Source organism: Molossus molossus, unplaced genomic scaffold (genome assembly GCF_014108415.1).
Source record: "Molossus molossus isolate mMolMol1 unplaced genomic scaffold, mMolMol1.p scaffold_m16_p_14, whole genome shotgun sequence".
Lineage (NCBI taxonomy): Eukaryota > Metazoa > Chordata > Mammalia > Chiroptera > Molossidae > Molossus > Molossus molossus.
Window position 1 is genome coordinate 70,233,675 of NW_023425349.1, and position 25,834 is coordinate 70,259,508.

Consider the following 25,834-nt stretch of genomic DNA (forward strand, 5'->3'; position numbering starts at 1 on the left):
CAGCTGTCTGCCACCCCAGGGAAGGGCTCACCAAAGGAACAAAGGCCTCTGACAGCACGTCTGTCCAGGAGAAAGCCGCCTCTCCAGCTCTTGCTCCAGTGCCAAACAACTCAGTTCTTCCCCATATGTCTCTGGTGTCTTTCAAACTGCCTCCTCCACACTGGAGCCTGGAGGGTGCAAGTCTGAGTAAGTCCGTGGGCAGGCCCTTTAAGAGAAGCTACCTGGGGTTCCTGCCACCTCAGCCTCCCTCAGCCTCAGTCTCCACTGGTTTTTTAGCCAGAAGTTATGGGGACTGGGGACTTCTCTTCCTGGCACTGGAACCCTGAGCTGGGTGCCTGGTGTGGGATGGGGAACCCTCAGTCCTGAACAAGCCAAGGTATCCTTCTAATTTGTTTCCGCCACACCAGGCACGTATTCTTGATTGGGAATTGAACCTAAGACCCTTTGGTCCTCAGGCTGAGGCTGTAACTGCTGAGCAAAACAGGCCAGGGCAGTATATATGTATTTAAAGATAGGTATGAGTTCATATTGATACCTCTGATTTAATTCTTTTCTTTTTTAAGGTTTTTAAATTATTATTTAAAAATGTATTTACTGACTTTATTTAGAAATTTAAGTATTTAAAATTATTTAACTTGTTTTTATTGTTGACAGTATTATAGATGTCCCCCATTTTTTTTTTCTAATCCTCACTTGAGGATATTTTTCAGTTTATCTTCAGACAGAGTGGGAAGGGGAGAGACAGAGAGAGAGAGAGAGAGAGGGGGAGAGACATCGATGTGAGAGAGACACGTCGATTGGTTGCCACCCGCATGACCAGGGCAAGGGACCAAACCAAAACCGAGGTATGTGCCCTTGACTGGAATCGAACCCAGGACTCTTCTGTCTGACCCTCTAACTGCTGAGCAAAAGTAGCCAGGGCCAGATGTCCCCCATTTTTATTGAATTTTAGAGAGAGAGGAAGGAAGAGGGTGTAATGTTGATGTAAAAGTGAAATAATCAATTGGCTGCCTCCTGCATACCTCCTACCAGGGATCAAAGCCCGCAGCTTGGGCATGTGCCCTGACTGGGAATTGAACCGGCAACTTTTTGGTGCACAGGACGATGCCCACCAACTGAGCACCATTTGCCATGGCTAATTTCATTCTAATATATAGATTTTACTTACCTTTGCCCATTCCATGTTTATATCTCCCTTTTTTCACAAGAACTCTTGTTTTCAACAATTGTTCCATTACAGAATATATACAGGATAATTTTAGAATTGCTACAACCCTATCACTATAAGAAGCAAGCCTTCTAAGTAAAACTCAAGATTTCTTTTCAGTTCTGCATGTTAAATTGTTCAAAAATTACTTGGATTTGTTCTTCCATTCCCTTTTACATGTTTATATTACCAATTTGATATGCAGTCAGTCCATTGGCTCACCTTTTCTTTCTTTCTTTTCTCTTTCTTTCTTTCTTTCTTTCTTTCTTTCTTTCTTTCTTTCTTTCTTTCTTTCTTTCAATATGTTTTGATTGATTCATTAGAGAAAGGGAAAAGGAGACAGACAGAGAGAGAGAGAGAGAGAGAGAGAGAAACATCGATGTGAGGGAGAAACATCGATCAGCTGCCTCCTGTGCACCCCTACTGTGGTTTGAGCCTGCAACCCAGGCTTGTGCCCTGACTGGGAATCTAACTGGGACCTCTCAGTCCATGGGATGATGTTCAATCCACTGAGCCATACTGGCTGGGTGGCTCATATATCTTTAATGGTGAAGTTAGGTATTTAACTAGGTTATTTTTTAAAATGGAATTCAGAAATTGTTCCTTTCTAGACTTAACCTTTAGAGTGGAATATACCCTGTTTATGTGTTTTGTTTTATCTTACCTAGTGTTTAAGAGTTTTGAATTAGTTGTCGATATTTTAAAATTTGAAGATTTGCATAGGAATTCTGATTTCTGGCTTCTCTAAAAAAGGCAAAAGAAGTTCTGGTTTTGCAAAGTCCATGTGGCAACAATGGGATGGATCTGACAAGTAGTGGCTACTTGTTTTTTCTAGTTCCCATGACTCATATCCTGCCTCACCCTCTTAGGCATTTGTGTTTGCAGCCCTTCTTTACAACCCTTCTTCTTTACAAAACTTTCAGTAGCAGGTGCAATAGTAGAGAATTACACTGCTTTGTGTTCTGAAAAAGGGCCTGATTTTATCTGAAATGACTTACTTTTTAGTTTTGTATTTTCATGACCCAGTCAGCTTAACTGATGTTGATAATGCTTTCTAAATGGAATCACCAAGGACCTATTTTAAATTGCTTAAATGTAGTTAATAACTTTGATAAAGCTGTAATTTCTTTGTGGTTTAAACACAGTTCCTCATTCATTCTGCATGGTTTGGAACAGCAAGGAACACAACAGATATTTTTGAAGCTTAAAAAATGTTTTTGTTACAGTGAGGGAATTGTGTAAACTATATTTAGCCTTGTGAATTGAAGTTAACGTTTTGCTGATGTCAACAGCATTTATTTTTTAAAACATCTGATAGAGTTGAAAGGAGAAATAGACAAAGTTACAATTGTAGTTAGAGAGGACAATCAGCAAGGATATAGTAGACTTGAACAACACTATTTCTTTTTATTAATTAATTTATTTTTGTTACAGATGTTTCTCCTTTTTTCCTCATCCCACCCTATCCCTCCACCCCCAAGCATTGTTGTCTATGTCCATTGGTTACGCATACTTGCATGTAAGTTCTTTGATTTATTTCATCCCTCCCCATAACCCCACTCTGCTGAGGTTTGTCAGTCTGAACTGTATTCCTTTTTATGTCTCTGAGTCTGTTTTGTCCATCAACTTATTTTGTTCATTATATTCCACAAATAAGTGAGATCATGTGGTAGTTGACTTTCTCTGATTGTGTTATTTTGCTTAGCATAATATTCTCCAGGTCCCTCCATATTGTGTCAAAGGATAAGAGATCTTTCCTCGTACAGCTACATAGTGTTCCATTGTATATATGTACCACAGCTTTTTTATCCACTCATCTATTGATGGACACTTGGGCTGTTTCCAGATCTGAGCAATTGTAAATAGTGCTGCTAGGAATATAGAGGTACATATATTCTTTATGATTGGTGTTTTAGGCTTCTTAGGGTATATTCCTAGAAGTGGGTCAAATGGCAGTTAAATTTTTAACTTTTTGAGGTAACACCATAGTGTTTTCCATAGTGGCTGCACCAGTCTGCATTCCCACCAGCAGTGTGCTAGAGTCCTCTTTTCTCTACACCTTCATCAGCACTTGTTTGATGGCAGCCATTCTGGCAGGTGTGAGGTGATACCTCATAGTTGTTTTAATTTGCATCTCTGATGATTAGTGATGTTGAGCATTTTTTTGTATGTATCTTGGCCTTTTGTATGTCCTGTTTGGAGAGTTATCTATTTAGGTCCTCTGCCCATTTTTAATTGGATTCTTTGTTTTCCTTTTGTTGAGTTTTATGAGTATTCTATATATTTTGGAAATTAACCCCTTATCTGATGTATTGTTGGCAATTATGCTCTCCCATATAGCGTGTTCCCTTTCTATTTTGATGCATTTTGCTGTGCAGAGCTTTTTAGCTTGACGTAGTCCCATGTATTAATTTTTTTTCTTTGTTTCTCTTGCCTTACATGTTGTATCAGTGAAAATTTTACTGCTTGTGATGTCTGAAACTTTGTTGCCTACATTTTCTTCTAAAATTTTTATGGATTCACAAGTCACATTGAAGTTTTTTGATCCATTTTGAGTTTATTCCTGTGTATGGTATAAGTTGGTGGTCTAGCTTCATTTTTTTTTTTTTTAATCCTCGCCCGAGGATATTTTTCCATTTTTTGTACAGATAGAGTGGGAGGGAGAGAGAGGAAGGGAGAGAGAGAGAGAAACATCGACGTGAAGGGACACATCGAGTGGCTGCCACCCGCACGACCAACCAGGGCCGGGGACAAACTGCAACCGTAGTACGTGCCCTTAGCGGGAACCGAACCCGGGTCTCTCCGGACCGCAGGCCGCTCTAACCGCTGAGCCAAACTGGCCAGGGCCTAGCTTCATTTTTTTGCATGAGCTTTCCAATTTTCCCTACACCATTTATTTTTTTATTTTTATTTATTTTTATTTTTTATCCTCACCCGAGGACATTTTTCCATTTTTTGTTCAGGTAGAGTGGGAGGGAGAGAGAGGAACAGAGAGAGAGAGAGAAACATCGATGTGAAAGGAACACATCGAGTGGCTGCCACCCGCACAACCGACCAGGGCCGGGGACAAACTGCAACCGAGGTACGCGCCCTTAGCGGGAACCGAACCCGGGTCTCTCAGGACCGCAGGCCGACGCTCTAACCGCTGAGCCAAACCAGCCAGGGCCCTACACCATTTATTGAAGAGGCTGTCTTGACTCTACTGTATGCTCTTGCAACCTTAGTCAAATATTAATTTAGCATAATGACTTTAGTCAATTTCTGGGTTTTCTGTTCTGTTCCATTGATCTGTATGCCTGTTCTTGTGCCAGTACCAGGCTGTTTTGATAACAGTGGCTTTGGAGTAAAACCTGATATCCGGTATTGTGATCCCTTCTACTTTGTTCTTCTTTTTTAAAGTTTGCTGTGGCTGTTCGGGATCTCTTTTGGTTCCATATGAACTTTTGAAGTATTTGTTCTAATTCTGTGAAATATGTCATTGGTATTTTGATGGGGATTGCATTGAATCTATAGATTGCTTTGGGTAGTATTGGCATTTTGATGATGTTAATTCTTCCAATCCATGAACAGTGTATATGCTTCCACCTTTTTATATCTTCCTCTAATTCTGTTTTCAGTGTCCTGTAGTTTTCTGCAAATAGGTTCTTTACTTCTTTGGTTAAGTTTATTCCTGCGTCTGTCTTAATTTTTTTGCCGTAATGGTAAATGGGTTTTTTTTTTAGTTTCTTTTTCTGTTTATGAGATTGCCATAAATTTCTTGATGTTTTTTTGTATCCTGCTACTTTGCTAAATTCGTTTATTAAATCTGGTAGGATTTTGATGGAGTCTTTAGGGATTTCTATGTACAATATCATGTCATCTGCAAATAATGACCGTTTCACTTCCTCCTCTTCAATCTGGATCCCTTTTATTTTTTCTTCATGTCTAATTACTGTGGTTAAGACTTTCAGTACTATGTTAAATAAGAGTGGTGAAAGGGCATACCTGTCTTGTTCCTGTTCTTAAGGGAAATGCTTTAAGTTTTTGCCCATTGAGTATGATGTTGGCTGTAGGTTTTACATATATTGCCTTTATTATGTCGAGATATGATCCCTCTATTCCCACATTGCTGAGTGTTTTTATCAGAAATGGGTGCTGAATTTTGTCAAATGCTTTTCAGTGTCTATCGATATGATGATATGGTTTTTATCTTTCATTTTGTTTATATGGTGTATCACATTTATTGATTTGCAAATATCGTACCAGCCTTGAATCCCTGGGATGAATCCCACTTGGTCATGCCGAATAATTTTTTTAATGTGTTGTTGGATCCAATTTGCTAATATTTTGTTAAGGATTTTGGCATCTATGTTCATCAGGTATATTCGTCTGTAGTTTTCTTTCTTTGTAGTGTCTTTATATGGTTTTGGAATTAGAATTATACTTACCTCATAGAATGAATTTGGAAGTCTTCCTTCTTGAATTTTTTGAAATAGTTTGAGAATGGGTGTTAGTTCTTCTTTGAATGTTTGGTCAAGCTCCCCCGTGAAGGCATCTGGGCCTGGGCTTTTGTTTGCTGGGAGATTCTTGATTACATCTTCAATTTCCTTAGTTGTTATTGGTCTGTTCAAGTTTTCTCTCTCTTTTGGGTTCAGTTTTGAGAGACTATGTGTTTCTAGAAATTTGTCCATTTCACCTAGATTGTCCGTTTTGTTGGTGTATAGTTGTTTATAGTATTTGTTAACGATCCTTTGTATTGCTGTGGTGTAAATAGTTACTTTTCCTCTTTCGTTTCTGATTTTGTTTATTTGGGTTTATTTCTTGGTGAGTCTAGCTAAGGGTCTATTCGTCTTGTTTATCTCTTCAAAGAACCATCTCTTTGTTTCATTGATCATTTGAATTTTTTTTAGTCTCTATGTTGTTTATTTCTGTTCTGACCTTTACTATTCTTTTCTTCTACTTGCTCTTGGTTTTTCTTTTTGTTTGCTTTCTAGTTCTTTAAGTTGTGAGGTTAGATAGTCAATTAGAAATTGTTCTTGTTTCCTGAGGTAGGCCTGTAGTGCTATGAACTTCCCTCTCAGAACTGCTTTCACTGTATTCCATAGATTTTGTGTTGTTGTGTGTTCATTGTCATTGGTTTCCATGAAGTTTTTAATTTCTTCCTTGATCTCCTTGGTAACCCATTCATTGTTGAATAACATGGTATTTACCTCCATGTGTTTAAATGTTTTTGTGTGTTTTCATTGTAATTGATTTCTGGTTTCATGCCATTGTGATCTGAGAAGATGCTTGATATGATTTCAGTCTTCTTGAACTTGTAGAGACTTAGTTTGTGTCCTAACATGTGGTATGTGTGAATGTCCCATGTTCGCTTGAGAAGAATGTGACTTCTGCAGTTTTGGGGTGTAATTCTCTATAGATATCTATTAAGTCCATTTGATCTAGTGCATCATTTAGAGTCTCTGTTTCCTTGTTAATTTTTTGTGTAGAGCAGCGGTTCTCATCCTGTGGGTCGCTACCACTTTGGGGGTTGAACAACCCTTTCACAAGGATTGCCTAAGACCATCGGAAAACACATATTTCTGATGACAATGCATAACAGTAGCAAAATTACAGTTATGAAGTTGCAATGCAAATAATTTTATGGTTGGGGGTCACCACAACATGAGGAACTGTAATAAAGGGTCACGGCATTAGGAAGGTTGAGAACCACTGTTACAGAGTGTTGGAGAGGGTGTGTAACAACTGGAACTCTCATATACTGATGGTAGGAATGTGAAATGGTACACACACTCAAGAAAAGTATTTTGCAGTTTTTTAGAGGTACATACATATACCAGATGATCCAGCCTTTCATTTTAGAAATTTACCAATGAAAGCATATGTCAAGAAGGCTTGTGCATGGGTGTTCATGACAGCTTTAATAGCCCAAAACTGAAAATAACCCAGATGTCCATTACATAGGTGAATGGATAAACATATTGTGGCATATTCAACAGTGGACTATTCAGTAATAAAAAAGTAATAAAAAAGGAATGAACTGTTGATACACATAACAGAATGGATGAATCTCAAAATAATTATGATGAGTGAAAGAAGCCAGACAAAAAAGAATACACACTATAATGATTTTGTATATAATAATTCTAGAAACCAGCCTATATTGACAGAAAGCAGATCACTCATTCTCTTGGTGAGGAGGGAGGGATAACAAAGGGGTACAGGAAAATTTGGGGTATTGATGGATATGTTTACCAGTTTCACAGGTGCATTTGTGAAAACTCACCAAATTGTACACTTTTAATATGTGTATTATTGTATGTAAATTATACTTCAAGAAAGTTGTTTTGGAAAAACACATAAAATCTATGGAAATATCTAAAACCTCAGAAGCTTAATTTTATTTTTAGAGGTACTGAGTTTAAAGAAAATAGAAACCTTGACTCAAAGTTTATATTCTCTAGGTTTCTACCGTGTAGTACCCAAGTCTCTTAATGTTTATTTTTTATAATTTTGTATTCTTTGGTTATAGTTTTTTATGCTCTATCTGGTATTTATTTATGAAATATTTAATGATTCCTATACATAGTTTATACGGTGTTTACATAAATTTTCTTAAGTATAAGGGAAAGACTCCTAACTGTATTGAGACGGGTTTAATTATATATATATTACCATTGCCTTCCTTTTTTGTGTTAGACCTTGTAGGAATTCTGTAACTTAAAAGAGAATGATTTTTAAAATGGTCTAAATATTGTTTATTAAGTGCATTTTGCTCCAAGGAAAGCAGTATAGCCCACCTCTAACAGAGTCTTAGGCACGTGAAAAAAATCATGGTAGCCTTACAAATGAATCTATACTGCAAATTTTTACTTTTTGGAGGTAAAAGCTCACAAGATGATACTAACACAGGCTTCTACAGAATGATAGTAATTTGATTATAAATCCAACTGGGAAGTGGGTTAGTTGATCACTGTTAACTCAGCAGCATTTTAATTTTAGAGAGTCAGGATAAAGTATTTTTATTTAATTGATTTTTTTCCCCCTCTTCTAGGAAATATAATAGCAGCCATGATTGAAGACAAAGGGCCAAGAGTGACCGACTACTTTGTCGTGGCAGGTCTCACTGATACCTCTACTCTGTTGGATCAAGAAATAAATCGTTTAGATACTAAGTCAATTGGACCCAAAGCTCCAATTACAGACATTGCAGTTATTAACAAATCAGCTGGGGAAACAGTACCTGAAGGTTACACCTGTGTTGAAGCCACTCCATCAGCTCTCCAAGCAAACTTGAACTATGGAAGTCTGAAAAGCCCAGAACTTTTCCTCTGTTATAAAAGAGGGAGAGATAAACCACCCCTTACCGACATTGGGTACTGTGATCTATTTTCTTTTGCTATAGTGAAGGGAAAAAATTTAATAAGATGCTTGGGAATAGGAATTTGAAGTCCTTGATAATTTTATTATTATTTGTTACTTCAGGTTCAAGTATTATGAGATATTACATATCTCTGTTCACCCTTACTGAATTTCTTTGCATTGTACTTAAATCATTAGATTATTTCCTTTCAAAAGAATATGGAAATGAAGGCATAGAGCTTGAAATGTGATTCCATTTCTGTTGGACTTATCAGAGAGATACGCTTATTAATTAAACATAAAAGAACAAGAAGCTACAATAAAAGACAGTATTTTTTAAAGGAGCTACTTGGGTTATGTGATGGGTTTTTTCAAAGCCCTGAACTTACTTAAAGAAGAAAGAAGTGTCCCTGTTTTAAAAAATATCACTGTGCTGTGTGGTTTTTAGTGGCATGAGGAGGGTATTTACAGTTTAGAAGGAGTGTAGTTGTTATATTTACTATCTAGTCCACAGCTAATGAACATTCTTCTTTGTAAAATGTGCTTCTTTCCAAATGTGCTTTTAGAATAGCTTTAATATTTTTTAATATATTTTTTCATATATACATGTCATGTATTACACTGTTCTGTTTATTACAATTACCATTAGTAAAACATTAAAGGTACTTGAGAGTATCTTGGGAAGTATTTGGGATAAGCTTGACCATTTATATAAAACATTCTGTTGGAATTTTGATGGGGATTGCATTTAATCTGTAGATCTACTTGGGGAGTATTATCATCTTTACAATATTTTCTTCCAGCCTATGAACATGAGAGGTCTTTGTATTTATTTCGGTGCTTTTAAATTTCTTTTAGAATGTTCTGCAGCTTTTAGTCTTTCACCTTCTTGATTAACCCTTTGTTGTTGTGTTCTTAATCCTCACTGGAGTATATTTTTTCCCGTTGATTTTTAGAGACTGGAAATTGAACCTATGACCCTATGGTGCATGGGTCGATGCTATAACCACTAAGCAACACTGGCTAGGGCCTCCTAGATTAATTTTATTTCTGAGTATATTATTGTTTTGGATTCTATTAGAAATGGTATTTCTTAATGTCTTTTTTGGATTGGTCATTACTGGTATAGAGAAACACAGCTGAATTTTAACTTTATATGTTAATCTTGTACCCTGCAAGTTTGCTGAATACATTAGGTCTAATAGCTTTCATGTGGATTTTTCTGTTGTTAATCACCATAGGATATTTTCTCCATTGAGAGAGAGTGGAAGAGAGGATGGGAGGGGGAGGGAGAGAGAGAAACATCGATGTGTGAGACATATATCAATTGGTTGCCTCTGGCACATGCCCCAACCAGGGCCAAGGATGAAAACTGCAACCCAGGTATGTGCCCGTGACCAGGAATTGAACCTGAGACCCTTTAGTGCGAGGGCTGACACTGTGAGGGTGACGCTGTAACCATGGACCCACACCTGCCAGGGCTCATGTGGATTTTGATAAATAATAGCCCCATGTTTGTAGCAGCACTATTTACAATAGCTAAGATCTTGAAACAGCCCAAATGTTCATCAGTAGACGAATGGATAAAAAAGCTGTGGTACACGTACACATCGGAGTACTATGCAGCTGTAAGAAAGAAAGTCTTTTATCCTTTGAGATGACATGGAAGGGACCTGGAAAGTATTATCCTAAGTGAAACAAGCCAAACAGAGAAAGAAAAGTATCATATGATCTCACTTATTTGTGGAATATAATGAACATAACAGTCTGAAAAATGGGGTAGTCCCAAAGGTGTGGAAGTGGGGTACAGAGTGACAATCCCCAGAAGAGGGGGTGGTGGGGAAGAGATAAACCACAGACTTATATGTATGTATGCATGAACAATGGACATGGACAACAAAGCTGGAACACGGTGGGGGGGATCAGTGGGGGTAAAAGGAGAAACATCTGTAACAAAAATAATTAATTAATAGTAAAATAAAATATTCAAAAAAAAGAAGAAAAATAATAGGAGTATGTCCTCTGCAAGTAGAGATAATTTTATTTTTTCCTTGTGATTTGCTTTATTTGCCCTCCTTATTTTTTTGCTCTGGCTGGAACTTAGAGCACAGTGTTGACAGCAGTGATGAAAGCAGGCATCCTTGTCTCATTCCTGATCTTACGTGGAAAGCTTTCAATCTTTTTTTTTTAATTTTTAAAGTTTTTAAAAATTCATTGAGCTTTAGAGAGAGAGGAAGGGGGAGGGAGAGAGAGATAGAAACATCGATGAGAGAGAACATTAATTGGCCGCCTCCTGCATGCCCCCCACTAGGGGTTGGGCCCACAACCTGGGCATGTGCCCTGACCAGGAATTGAACTGGTGACCTCTTGGTGCATGGGTCGACGCTCAACCACTGAGCCACACCGGCTGGGCGAAAGCTTTTATCATTGAATATGATGTTAGCTGTGGGTTTTTCATAAATGCCATTTACCATGTTAAGGAAGGTTCCCTTTATTCCTGTTTTTATGAAAAGGTGCTGGATTTTGCCAAATGCCTTTTCTTTGTTAATTGAAATGATCATATAGATTTTTCCTTCATTCTATTAATGTGATGTATTACATCAATTGATTTTCTTATATTGAATATCTTTCAGTGAGACCATCATACCACATCTCAAAAAATGATTATTTCCTTAGTATCATCATATACAAATTTCCCTGATTGTTCCATGAATTATTTTTAAACAGTTCATTGCTAGTTATTCTGTTTATAGTTGTTCAGATACTAACAAAGGTAATGAGCTGCTGCATTTGACCATCACTTGTTATGCTCCTCACCCCTTCCAGTGTTGCAGTAGAGCCCTTGTGAAATTATCCTAAGGTCCTCATTATATGTTTAAATTTCCAAAGCCAAAGGATAATTTGTCCTTATCTTACTTGATCTTTAAGTAGCATCTGTTTAACTCCTTTAGTATCATCCACCCTGTTTAGCCTCCATCATTTTCCTTCAAGTGAATGCAATTAGGATGGTGGTCATACAGCTTTATAGGATCATTGGTTACAGGAGCCAGCTTAGAAAGGGTTGAGAAATGATTGGCACTTGGAATAACAGAGACTTCTTTTTGAAAGTCTGATGTTAAGGAAAAGAGAAGATAGTATGGGCCTTGCTATTCAAGGTGTGTCCAGGGACCGATATTGCCCATAGGGCCTGGGAGCATGTTAAATATTCATATTCAGACATTACCTAGATTTACTGAATCAGAATCTGTATTTTAACAAAATCTTCAGAAGCGATGCTTTAGGACACCTGAGAGGGCAAGGGCAGAGTCACGGGCTGTCTTTCAACCTTTGAATATCTTTATTTTGAAATGAAACCATTGGAGAAGGAAGAGCTGATATATAGGAATAAGAGGAGATATTTGATAGGACAAAATTATGAAACAGACTAAAGAGGTAGTATCAACAGCAGAGGTGACTGAACTAGCCTTTAATGGGAGGGGCTTTTCCTTTGAGAAGGGTAAAGGAGGTTAAAATGAGTGTGAACAAAAATATTGAAGTGGAGTGGTTCAGGACATGTAGTGGATTTACTCTCAGTTTTTTTTTTAAGTTTTCTCTATGATTGTCTTAAGGAGATAGGTAATATCCATAGAAGGATGGCTGTAGGATATAATTTTGATAATGTCCATCTCAGTTGAAGAGAAACCAGCCAGGGACTTACCTTATGTTCTAGCCCTCACTGTTCCCTCTCTTAGCTATCCTTTAAAAGACCATCTTTTCACATTCTCCTCCCCACACCTCCACCATTCAGTCATAATTGAAAGGATGTGAATCTCTGAAAGACTGTTGTTGCTTGTGGTTCAGTGGCACAACTTAAAAATAAAATGACTTAGATAATTATACTTAGATGCTTTCAGGTTGCAGGTAGCTCTTTCATATACATCTTGCTGTTCCCTGAGGCGTGTAATTTCTGTTATAGTATTTTACTGATTCAGGTTTGCTAGAGTGTATGGTTGTCTTTTATCTAATCATAATGGTAAATATTTCTCTCCAGATCAAATAATTATTAATATCTGGTGACTTAAATGTTTTGACCTGTCCCTCCCCAGTACCCCCAACCTCCCCAACCCCCTTAAGAACATTGACCAAGTTTGAAAAGCCTATTAGCCACTATAAGACAGGCACCTATTTCATTTAAATATGAAACACTGTTGTTCAACTTTTGACCTTTTTGACTGATTTATAAACTGAGATGAGAAATTTACAAAATAGTAGTCTTTTTTCTGTAAAATGTTAAGTAAGATCTGATATTCCCTCATAATGTTAAATATTCTATCAAGTATAATTTAACAGGATAATTCATATATATATATATTTGTTTTGTTTTGTTTTTTAATGTTTTGAATTTTTTAGAGGGAGAGGAAGGGAGAGTGAGATAGAAACATCAATGAGTGAGAGAGATACATCTCTTGGCTGCCTCCTGCACTCCCCCTATTGGGAATCAAGCCCGCAACCTGGGCATGTGCCCTGACTGGGCATTGAACTAGGTAGGACCTCTCAGTCTTTGGGAGGATGCTTAGTCCACTGAACCACACCGGCTAGCCAATTAATATATTCTTGTATGTCAGATATGTTTATTAAGATAAAGAATCACAGATTACTGTCCAAAGTTCTTATCTTCTTCCATTGATCAGATTCATTGACTTTCTTTTTTTTTTAATCCTCGTCCGAGGACATTTTTCCATTTTTTATTCAGATAGAGTGGGAGGGAGAGAGAGGAACAGAGAGAGAGAGAGAGACATCGATGTGAAAGGGACACATCGAGTGGCTGCCACCCGCTCGACCGACCAGGGCCAGGGACAAACTGCAACCAAGGTACGTGCCCTTAGCGGGAACCGAACCCGGGTCTCTCAGGACCGCAGGCCGACGCTCTAACCGCTGAGCCAAACCGGCCAGGGCCAGATTCATTGACTTTCAAATGAGTATTTTTCTCTATCACTTTTGTATTTTGAAACTTTTGAAATATCCAGAAAAGGTAATAGAAGTTAAGTTTTAAAATGGGGGAGTGTGAGTCTTCCAAATTTGGCCCCCACCATCCAGGATTGCTTCGTCTATACCAGGTCCCTTCCATTTCCATATGAACTTGGGCATGTTGCCAGTTTCTACCAAAAAAAAAGGGGGGGGGGGCAACTAGGATTTAGATAGGAACTGTGTTGACTCTGTAGATCTGTTTGGGAAATATTAACATCTTACCATATTAATTTGCTTATCTATGACCTCATGAGCTATCCTTTTTATTTATTAGCTCATCCAATAAATAAGTTTTAAAAGTAAAATTTTGATAGGAATTATGAAGGAAAATTTTGTGGAAATATCTGAATACTTGTTCTCTAGGAATTGACTTAAACATGTTTGTGATGTTGCCCTTTTCTTGTTTCATATGTTTCTTGTAATCAACAAAAAAAATCAAGTTTTTAAATCCTATTTACACTTCTTTTTTTATTTTTATTTATTTATTTTTTATCCTCACCTGAGGACATTTTTCCATTTTTTGTTCAGATAGAGTGGGAGGGAGAGAGAGGAAGAGAGAGAGAGAAACATCGACGTGAAAGGGACACATTGAGTGGCTGCCACCCACATGACCAACCAGGGCCGGGGACAAACTAACCGAGTACACGCCCTTAGCAGGAACCGAACCTGGGTCTCTGGACCGCAGGCCAACGCTCTAACCACTGAGCCAAACCGGCCAGGGCTATTTTTATTTTATTTTTTAAAATTATTTTTATTAATTTGTTTTTGTTACAGATGTTTCTCCTGTTTCCCCCATTGACACCCTCCTCCCCATCCCCTCTACCCCATCCCCAGCTTTGTTGTCTATGTCTATTGGTTATGCATTATTTACACTTCTTAAAAGGATATTCTCGCTGTTGAAAAATAGTAAAGAGATTTATAATTCCCAAAGTAATAGTTTTAGGTTTTTTGTGTTATTTTTCCACTGAACTTTAGATAGAGTGGAAGGGCCCGGCCTATGTGGTTCAGTGGTTGAACATCAGCCCATGGGGTTGTGAGCACCATGGAACCAAGAGGTTGCCGGTTCAATTCCCAGTCAGAGCACATTGCCCAGGCTGTAGGCCCAGTCCAGTTGATGTTTTCTCTTATTGATGTTTCTATCTCTCCCTCTCCGTCTCTCTAAAAATCAATAAAGAAAAGAAAAATTAGGTAGAGTGGAAGGGGAGGGAGGGAGAAAGAGAGAAACATTAATATGAGAGAGACACATCGATTGGTTGCTGCCTGCCCGACCTGGACTGAGGCTGAGGATCGAACCTACAACCCAGGTTTGTGCCCTTGACCGGAAATCGAACTTGAGACCCTTTGGTCCTCAGGCCGACACTCTAACCACTGAGCCAAACCAGCCAGGGCTAGTTTTAGTTTTGGTTTGCAATTAAGATTGGGATAACGGTAGATAGAGGAGATTCCCCCACCCCAAGAAGAAAACCTGCATTAACCTGAAAATTAACCTGACATTTTTATTTACTTATTTATTTCTCCCCTCCCTGCCATGCAGAGTTCTATATGAAGGGAAAGAAAGGCTTATTACAGGATGTGAAGTGATCCAAGCCACACCCTATGGTCGTTGTGCCAATGTCAACAATAGTTCAACTACTTCACAAAGAATCTTTATCACTTATCGAAGGGCTTCTCCAGTTCGATCTCAGAGTTCCTTGGCTGTAACTGATATCTGTGTTATTGTAACCAGTAAAGGAGAAACCCCTCCTCATACTTTCTGCAAAGTTGACAAAAACTTAAATTGTGGAATGGTAAGAATAAAGTTTTATTTTCAGTTTCATATTTTTTTACAAAAGGATAAATTTTGGATTTCGGTTGATGATTGGGCATATAATTTACTCATAGTTTATATTTTCATTGTTTTTAGCTCTCTAATTTTTATGATTCATAATTTTAAAAATCCTTAGCTATCTGATGCTTTAGAATATTTTCATCCAGAAAATAGATACAAAGTCAGGATTTTTTTGAGTGTGGGGGGGTGGTACATGCTAATATTGCTTCTGTTACACTAATATAGAGGTTTTATTAGCTTTTGGGTTTGTGTTTTTTAAATTTATTTGTTTGTTGGCTTATTAATCCTCACCCAAGGATATTTTTCTATTAATTTTTAGATAGAGTAGGAGGGAGGGAGGGGTACATAGAGAAACAGCAATGTGAGAGAGACACATTAATTGGCTGTCTCCCACATGACCCTGAGGGGTTGGGCATTGAACCTGCGCTCCTTTTGTCCTGCGCCAAACCAGTCAGGCTTCATTTTTTTTTTTTTTTTAAGGACAACTGCAGGGAGACTGGGTGGGGACCCCCTTATATGTATTTATTTTAAATATTTACATACTTTTTAAAAGGGCTCGAATGAAGAAGAGAATTGAACATATACATTTGATTTATAGTTTTATAAAACTAGAATTTACTATTGAGTCAGATTTATTTTGAAAAATATGTTTACATCAAACTAGTATTAGCTTAAATGTGGTATAGACAGAGATGTCTAATGCACCCATGGCTGCTAGTGAAGACAGGTTTGCCTCTGGAGGTAATGACATTATAGCACCTCAGAGACCCCAGTCTTCCTTTTTTTGGACTCTGGTGCCCATTCTATTTTGTTCTGTTTCTTTCAAATATAGGCAGTTCTGGATGACTATAGAATTATGAACTTTTTGAAACTATCTTCACATCCATTTGATATTTGTGGTGATATTTTACTCTTCTAGTGTTTTCAACTTCATGTTTTGCTGTATTTTATACTATATAGTCTGTTTTGATAAACATGTATTTTAAATAGATTTCCCTGAATAAATAATCAGAATCTTTAGAAGACATTCAACAAAATGAAATTTTTTTCTCTTTTGTCTTTTTTTTTTAAACATAATTTATATTTTACAGTGGGGTTCCAGTGTGTTTCTGTGTTATAAGAAGTCTGTGCCTGCTTCTAATTCAATAGCATATAAAGCTGGTAAGTAAATTACAAAAAACTGTCTCCATTACTGTAGTTACTGTTGCATATTAACATTAGTTTAGAAGAGACAGTGTATGTTCCCTTGTGTAGTTTGTGTAATTGATCTATTCATAAATGGAATTATCTATAACTTTGGCATGTAAAGGCAGAAGTTTTCTTAAAGACATTACTAGATATATTGTCTGTCCCCCCCCCTCCCCCAAAGTGTTGTTAATTAAATAGAAACTTTCATCCCAAGCAAGCATTTGTGGAATAACCTGCAGGCTTTTAGTCTACACTAATAGATTTAACAATTCAGTGGAAAACTGCTTGCTCTCTGATCTTTTATATTTTGGCAATCAGAAAGGTGTCAAACTGCATCTTTACTTCTTGTTCCTTCTCTTATCTCTGTCTGTCTTATTTGAAACCACATGTTACTTGCCATGAAAGGTGGACTTGCTTCCTTTCTCCCTTGTTGCAAAGAATCAGCTATATGGAGGAGAGGAGGGCCTGAGAAACTTTTCTGCCATGAAGTGTTTGAGAAATCTATCGCCACATTCTTACTGCACAGTAAAGTGTCAAGGGATGTAAAGATTTAAGTGTGACCTCTTCATCCCACTGGTGTGGTGGGATAAAAACTGAAAATACAGGTATGCTCCAGTTGTAAATAGAAGAGAAATGCTGGAATACTTCTTTGTGAAAACAAGCAGTGTCACATACTTTTTGATCATGCACAATTTTTGTAATAAAGTTTTATTTCAAAGAAGTTAGGCAAATTTATATCTGAAAAATGTTGATTATTCTCATACTAATGAATTAAACCATTTATTTATATTATAAAAATTACAAATTCAGTATCATTTAAAAATGGGATACTGTTAATATTGCTGTAATGTGTTGATTGTATGTGATTTTCTTAAAATAAATATTTTTCTTTTTGGTGGGGAGTGTCACTTTAAAAAACCTTATAGAAACAAGCTTTGTGAAAGTATTCAGGTATTTTATATAAGACACATATTTTAAATATATTTTTAACTGATTTATATTTAGAGAGAGAGGAAGGGAGAGAGAGAGAGAGAGAGAGAAACATTGATGTGAGAGACATTAATCAGCTGTCTCCTGCATGCCCCCTTCTGGGGATTGAGCCCAAAACCCGGGCATGTGCCCTGACTGGGAATTGAACCAGGACCTCTCAGTCCATGGGAAAAGGCTCAATCCACTGAGTCACACTGGCCAGGCAAGATACATGTTTTAGAATACAGAGTTTTGAAGAGTGAATTTGAACTCAAAAATGTACTGATTTTCAAGTCTTTATCTTGGATGTAGTCTTCTAGAGGCTAGTGTACTAAAGCCATGAAGCTACTTTATTATGAAGGGGCTTTGTTATGCTTCTCAGAGTACCCCCTCCTGCTTCTACTTCCTTGGTCTCACATACTCTGTACTCAGTCACAGAGGATTTCTGTCTCATTTACTTTTCATGCTGCATGCCTTTTACATTGCTTCTCTCTCAAGATGAGTTTAGGGGCTGTGATAATTTCTGTGTCCTTGACATTATTTTATAATACTTGTCCCTTCCTTGAATTTTTTACAGAAAACTAACTGAAATAGTTGGTGAATTTGTGTGTGTGTGTGTGTTTTAAATCCTCACCAGAGGATATTCTTCAAATAGAACATGAGAGAGAGAGAGAATGAGAGAAACATTGATGTGCGAGAGGCACATTGATTGGTTGCCTCTTGCACAACCCCAACCAGGGCTGGGGACCGAACCGCAGCTGAGGTATGTGCCCTTGACCGGAATTGAACCCGAGATTATTTGATCTGTGGGCTGACGCTCTAACCACTAAGCCAAATCGGCCAGGGCTCTCATGTGTTTCTTACTATTCTTATAAGATGTTGGCAGTGATGTAGAAGAAAATACATTAAGATTTGTGATTCTGTTGAGTAGCATTTTAACTAATATATTTAATACGTTTTATGAACTAAACATCTATATGTAAAAAAATATAAAGGGTAAAATTGTTAATTTATTTTAATTTTTGATATAACGAGAAAAATTGATTTTGAAATTTCACACATAAATGTTTCCATGAAATTTGTTATTAAAATATCCTAATAATGTATCACATATACTTATGGAAAAGTAACTATTTAGAAAAATTTATCATTGTCTTCTTTCTCCAAAAAGGTTTAATTTTTAGATATCCAGAAGATGATTATGAGTCATTTCCACTCTCAGAATCTGTACCTCTCTTCTGCCTTCCTATGGGAGCTACTATTGAATGTTGGGATCCCCAAACCAAATACCCACTTCCAGTTTTTTCAACTTTTGTTCTGACAGGTTCTTCTGCTGAAAAGGTATATATTTTTCCTTTTTTATTTAACCTATTTTGTTCATGTTTTAATCCTGGAAAGTGATTAATATGACCTAAATTTTATTTGAGTGTTAGGATTATTTGTACAGAATACATTTGGTTTAAATTTGTACTGTAATGCCCAAGGTGAAAGGTCAACATGAAAATGGGATGTTGATACCCCTGGAGCTTTTACAGAAGTAAATTAAAGTCATTCTGGAGAGATATCCCCAAACTCAGGCTTTAAAATGAGATTATAGTAAAAGAAGACGTAATTACCATACGAAGAATCAAGAAGGCTTATAATACAAAGCTGGATTAGACTTTCAAGATATTGAAATGAAAGAATAACAATATGAAGGATATTATAAATTGAATATATAATTTAAATGATTCAAGACCTAAAACTGGGGCTCAAAGCATCAAGGAAAGAATAGGATATTTTGAAAAACGAATAGACAGAAAAAAATCAAATGTCTAGGAATGAAAAATATGTTCTTAAAATTGAATTAAATGAATGGTTTAAACAGCAGAGAGAAGACATACATGAAAGGAGAATTAATGAAGTGGAAGATAGATCACTTCAAATGTAGCACAGAAAAACAGTGTATGAAAGGAATTTAGATATGGACGGGATAGAATCAGAAGGACCAATAGATATTTAATGAAATCCTAAAGGAGAAACCAGAAAAAGGAGAGGCAGCACATAAAGAGCTAATGGTTGAGAGTTTTTAGGGTTGCTGAAAAATTGAATCTTTAGATTAAAGATATACTCTGAACCTTCAGTAGAAAAAAACTAAAAATACAAAACCACCTCTTTTCATATAGGGACCTCCAAGACAAAAATCAATAGAAAGAAGAGAGATTTACTTTCAAAGGAACAACTATTAGATTGGATAATTTCTTAACAATAATAAGGGTTCAAAGAAAAATAATATATTGAGCCCTGGCTGGTTTTGTTCAGTGGTTAGAGCATTGGCTCGTGGACCAGAGAGGCCTGGGTTCGGTTCCTGCTAAGGGCATGTACCTCAGTTGCAGTTTGTCCTTGGCCCCAGTTGGGGTTATGTGGGTGGCAGCCAGTCAATGTGTCTCTTTCATGTCGATGTTTCTCTCTCTTTCCTCGTCTTTCTCTCCCTCCTGCTCTATCTGAAGATAAATGCAAAAATGTCCTCGGGTGAGGATTAAAAAAAAATATATATATATATATATATATATATATATATATAAATGGAGGGAGAAAAATAATATATTGAAATAATATATTAAGAAGATATTTTAAACAGCATGCAGAAAGCACTAGCTGTAAGAGAAAAGATGAATAATAGACCTCACTGGGGTTAAGAACATCTATTCATTCGAAGATACCATTAAGAAAGTGAAAAAGTAAGCCCAAGCTGAGAAGAAAATAATGTCAGATATGTATTCAAGATAGATCTTGTATCCAGAATAAATATATAACGTCTACATTATCAGCAAGGAAAAGAAGCAACCCTGTGGCCTAGCAGTTACACTCCTGAGCATATCCCAAAAGATATGAATGTATACATCTTTCAGAAACATGTATATGATTTATTTGTAATAGTCGAAAATTGAAAATATGTAATAAAGCAGTAATAGTGATATAGAATGCTATTTTAAAATAAAGAAGGTATCAGAAATAAATAATATTAGAAAATAAATAAAAACTACAAATATAGTAGAAATTTAAAATTGAAATTTTTCTTAATAAATTTGATAAAATAGGCAGTTGATTTTGAAAATTATAACTAACCAAGGCTGACTCTTGAGGCTCAAAGTACATTGATGGCCTCATTTTACAGGCTATAAGTTTACAACCACTATATTAAAGATAATGAAGGTTAAGATCCAGCACAGTATCTGGAATACAGTAAAACACTCAACTGAATGAAGGCCAACTATATTAACTGGATTGCTTACAACTAAGCTAACTCTTTAGCTTAATAATCACTTACTGATTTTCTTATTTGAAGCAATAAATACAAATGAAAATTTTAAGATCTTCAATCACTTGTGTTACCAGATTTGACCAGTAGAGAACAACAAAGCCTTATCGAGATGCTTGTTAACAAAACCTCTGTGATCACTTTGAAATAATTGTATCTGGGAGTGTTATATCTGTAAAGACAAGGGTTAATGTTATATGAATAAATATATTACTAAATAGTTATAAGATTTATGTAAGAACTGGTTTAAGAAACTTTTCATCACCTAAACAGAATCTTCCCTCATCCCACCCCAAGTCCCTGGTAACCTCTGTTCTTTTTATCTCTACAAATTTGCCTATTCTAGGTAGCTTATATATATGGAATAGCGTAATATTTGACCTTTCTGTTTGGCTCGTTTTGCTCAGCATAATGTTTTCAGGGTTGATCTATGTTGCTGTAACCATCAGAATTTTATTTATTTTTAAGTATGGATAACATTCCATGGCATGTATATACTATAATTTTGTTTATCCATTCATTTGCTGATGGACATTTGGGTTGTTTCCACCTTTTGACTATTGTGAATATTGCTGTTATGAACATTAGTGTACAAATATCTGTTCGAGTCCTTGTTTGGAATTATTTTGGCTATAAAGGTTTCTCCTCTCCAAAAGTAGAGTATTCCTATGAAATCTTTTGCAGGCCAAAATGGTGTAAAGTGAAGAAACAGTGAATTTATATAGAAAACATTTTGAGGGTTCCCAAATAACCAAACCATACCAAATTACACATTAAACCTAAAATAACACTAACATGTAGTAAAAACAGGAATGATATGATAGATACACACCATGCTTTTTATACCAATTAATCCACTCAAACAGTAGACTTTCCATTTTATCCATTACTGGATGCCAACTAAAGGAGACTACTTTGCTACTAACAGAACAAATAGTAACTGGCAACTTTCAAGATTCTTTTTATCTTCCTGTAAATAGTATAAATGGTGGACTAGGCAAGTTCAACACACATAGGATGTCTTTGGTATGTAGTTCATGGTCAAAACACTTAATTACACCATTTTATGCTAAGCATAACACCCTTATGAGCTCTCTTAGGCTTTTCTGATACCTTAGGACACATCTTGCTGACAGAAGAACAAAATAAATTGAGGTAAAGCACAGCCAAAGTTCAGAGTGTGGGGACTTGATGTGGAGAGGCTGAGTGTGGTTCCCCAGGAAGGAGTTTGGTGGTGCCACTCCCACTGCCAGGGTGCATACTGCCTCTACAATGCTGGCTGAGTGCTATTTTCACTTTTTGCCTTTTTTTTTATAAAAGTGAAAATCCCCTTTGGATTTATTTCTGTTAGAGTAAAAAGGTGCTAATGTAGGTCTTTTGTAAAAGTGAGGTGGTATAATATGAACTTTCAAAAAGCAGGGAATACCTAGAAGTGGAATTGCTGTGTCATTTGGTAATTCTTTAACTTTTGGAGGAGCTGCCAAACCTTTCCATAATAGCCACACCATTTTATATTCCCATCAGCAGTGTTGAGAATTTTCTTTTCATCTATCTGTCATACATTCTAAGCAAATATTTCTGTGGAATAAGAGAAGTTAATTTAAAAAACCCCTCAAATCTTATAATGGAATTCTATTGCTGTATAGGTATATGGAGCTGCCATCCAGTTTTATGAGCCTTACTCTTGGGAACTTCTAACAGAGAAACAGCTTATGCAGCTGGGCTTGTTGACACCTGTGGAAAGAAAAATAGTCTCCAAATCCATCAATTCAAACAAATGCATTTGTTTACTCTCACACTGGCCTTTTTTTGAAGCTTTTAGAAAATTTCTCATGTTTATCTACAAACTTTCTGTGTCTGGACCACATCCTCTTCCCATTGAAAAGTATGTATAATGATTAAAGAGATGTCTGCTGGAAAGACTGTGTGTGTGTGTGTGTGTGTGTGTGTGTGTGTGTGTGTGTGTATTTATTTTGTTCTTTAAGCAGCAGAGTTGGAAGGAGAGTTACAGTCACCCTACTTTTTATTTGCTCCCTTTTCACTTGAATCATTGTGAATTTAACATTGAGTGGTGGGTGAGGATGACCAAATAATAATCTTTTGATAATTCAGATGAGGAAGGAACTTACATACATTGTATTGTGTGTGTGCTTCCTATTCATTCTCTAATAACCAAGAGAGAAATAGCTGCTGATGTGCACGCGCACGCACATACATACATACATACATACATACCCACACCCACCCATCCACCCACCAGCCATTCAAGTGGCCATTCCAAAGTCTAGCTATAAAACATCTCTAAGCTGATCTAGGAATTAATTGATATTAAAAGTGAGGTTTTTGTTTTAGCCATGACAGAATTCTACATGTTTTGCCTTTGATTTATAATTCCGTTACGGAAATTTTTGTCAAGAAAAATATGTGTTTAGCTTTTGTCTTTTGAAAACCACATCTTTTCTGACTTCTAGTGGCACATTGACTTTTGTTCATTATAGTACATAATTTATGTACCCTACTAACAAACCAGAATGTATCAAGAGCTTGGAAATGTATTATATAATACACATAAACATAGATTTTTGTTACAATTTGAGAAATCTCCCATTATAGCAGATAGAGTACCAGCAAAACATACTAGTTTAGTGGATAAGTTTGGGGGTAATTATTTGTAGATTTTAAAATAATACTGTTCAAAATCACATTTAAAAATAATCAAGTTCTATGCATGAACTTATCACAACTTGGTATAGAAATATGGTTTCAACTTTAAGATTGTACTCCTGGAATGCCAATCTAATGGTTCTTAATTCTAGATTTAACTTTCAGCTGTCATATTAACTTAAAATTGTATGAATTAAAACTTAATGTGAGTGACAAGCTTGCAACCTTTTGAAAAATTAAGTTTCAATGAATAGTTTTTGAAAATAAAATCAATTTTTTTTCTCAGTTGAAGTAATACTTTGCATTTTAGTGACCCCTAAGATCTCAAAACTTTGGAGAAACTTAAGAAGCATTATTTATAGGTGGAAAACCCAGAGGGTAAGTGGTTTGCGCAAAGTTGTAGTAAAAGAATTATATTAAATTTATATTTAATTAATATTTAATTGTTAGGATTAAATTTTATATTACTTTTAATTTCTTACCTCAGGGTTAGTTGGTTCCCATATTCACACTGATAGCCAGAACAATAAAAATTTGCTTGTTTCATGAAAATTATATTCTGTTACTCTATATTTCTGCCAATAATAGGGTATAATATGGACTTTAAATCAGGAACTATGTTGTACATTTCAGAAGTTCAGTAGGATGAGTACATTTATTTACACTAAATTTATTTAGGATAAGTTTTAGGTAAGTGGCTTTGTTGTATTTGAGATGATATATAATGATATTTAAGATTTGTTAAAATCTAGGAAGCATTTTAGAAAAGTAATTATGATCTTTATTTGCAAATTTTTTCCAGGTACATTTCACATTTTATGCAAAATATTCCTTTTCCTTCACCACAAAGACCAAGAATTCTTGTACAGGTAATCAAAAGAGAGTATATTTGAGGGGAGTCCTTCAAATGTTCATTATTATCATTGCAGAGTGGGGGTTCTGTGGCTTTTTGGGTTTGAGATGGAGCAATATGCATTCATAAAGCCCTTGAATTTCCTGTATTTTATATCTTTTTTTTTTATCCTCACCCGAGGACATTTTTCCATTTTTTTGTTTAGATAGAGTGGAAGGGAGAGAGAGGAAGAGAGAGAGAGAGAAACATTGACGTGAAAGGGATACATCGAGTGCCTGCCACCCGCACGACCAACCAGGGCCAGGGACAAACTGCAACCGCGGTACATGCCCTTAGCGGGAACCAAACCCCGGTCTCTCGGAAACGCAGGCTGATGCTCTAACCGCTGAGCCAAACCGGCCAGGGCCTGTATTTTATATCTTTACTGAACTTCCTTTGTACTGGTGTTTTGAATTTTGGGTATAAAGAATTGAAATAATTATAATTCTTGGTTCATAATGTTATCAACATTGGTCCATGTATAGACTTTATGTAGCTGATTTTCATAACTTAAAACCCAGAATTATGTTATGGGAATGTTTTTATATGGCAATGACTAATATTAAATATGAAATGAGTTATGGTTGGAGGGCAAAAGTGAAATAGTCTATAATAGTGCTCTTCAGACTATCTCTGTTAAAGGACTAGTTTCTTTTTATTTTTAGTCAATGGCAGGCCTATATAAATATACAGCTTGTGACATATGAAACTTATTGTGTGAGATCTGTGTAGACATGAATAGGTCTATACCAAGTCCAAAGACATGAATTCACTGATCATGTTGTTGGATGTGTGGGCAGTGTCAGAGTGCCATAAAAGCTTTTTAATGGCTTGCTCTCTGTTTATATACCCTCTCTTCCTGGACCCATAACAGTTTGCAGATTGGCACTTTGAGTAGCACTGATCTATAGAGGCAAGCAATTTAAAACTTTTTTCTAAGATGTTATCAACATTATATGTGATATGGTAGCATTACATACATTTTGTTCATCTTGAATGTACTTCAGTTCAGCAGGTATTAATATGTATTAAGTAACTTCCAAGTGCTTACCAGTATGTAGAGTAAATAAATTCGAGGCTTTTTTTTCAATCCTCACTTGAGGATATTTTTTCCATTTATCTTCAGTGGGAGGGAGGGAGGAAGAGAGAGAGAGAGAGAAACAACAATGTGAGAAAGACACATCGATTGGTTGCCTCCTGCACAACCCTGACCAGGACCGGGGACTGAACTGTAACTGAGGTATGTGCCCTTTACCAGAATCAAACCCACAATTCTTCAGTCCATGGGCCAATACTCTAACCTCTGAGCCAAACCAGCCAGGACAAATTTGAGGTTTTTTTTTTTTTTTTTTTTGGTACGTGCCCCTAGTGAGAACCGAACCCGGGACTCTGGTTCGCAGGCTGATGCTCCAACTGCTGAGCCAAACCGGCCAGGGC

At 36.4% G+C, this 25,834-nt stretch overlaps 1 protein-coding gene across 4 annotated transcripts in view; it reads left to right on the plus strand.

Moving 5' to 3' along the window:
• Positions 1-25,834, plus strand: part of DENND4C (DENN domain containing 4C) — a 131,402-nt gene that overhangs the window by 20,168 nt on the left and 85,400 nt on the right. For 3 of the 4 annotated variants that reach the window (XM_036260970.1, XM_036260968.1, XM_036260971.1), the window contains exons 2-7: positions 8,241-8,562; positions 15,090-15,342; positions 16,475-16,544; positions 18,712-18,881; positions 22,488-22,726; positions 24,308-24,374. In XM_036260970.1, coding sequence (XP_036116863.1) covers positions 8,258-8,562; positions 15,090-15,342; positions 16,475-16,544; positions 18,712-18,881; positions 22,488-22,726; positions 24,308-24,374 — 1,104 coding nt within the window. In that variant the 5' untranslated portion in view covers positions 8,241-8,257. Of the gene's footprint in view, positions 1-8,240; positions 8,563-15,089; positions 15,343-16,474; positions 16,545-18,711; positions 18,882-22,487; positions 22,727-23,815; positions 23,884-24,307; positions 24,375-25,834 lie in introns of those variants that run through there. The other variant, XM_036260972.1, reaches the window with a different exon arrangement.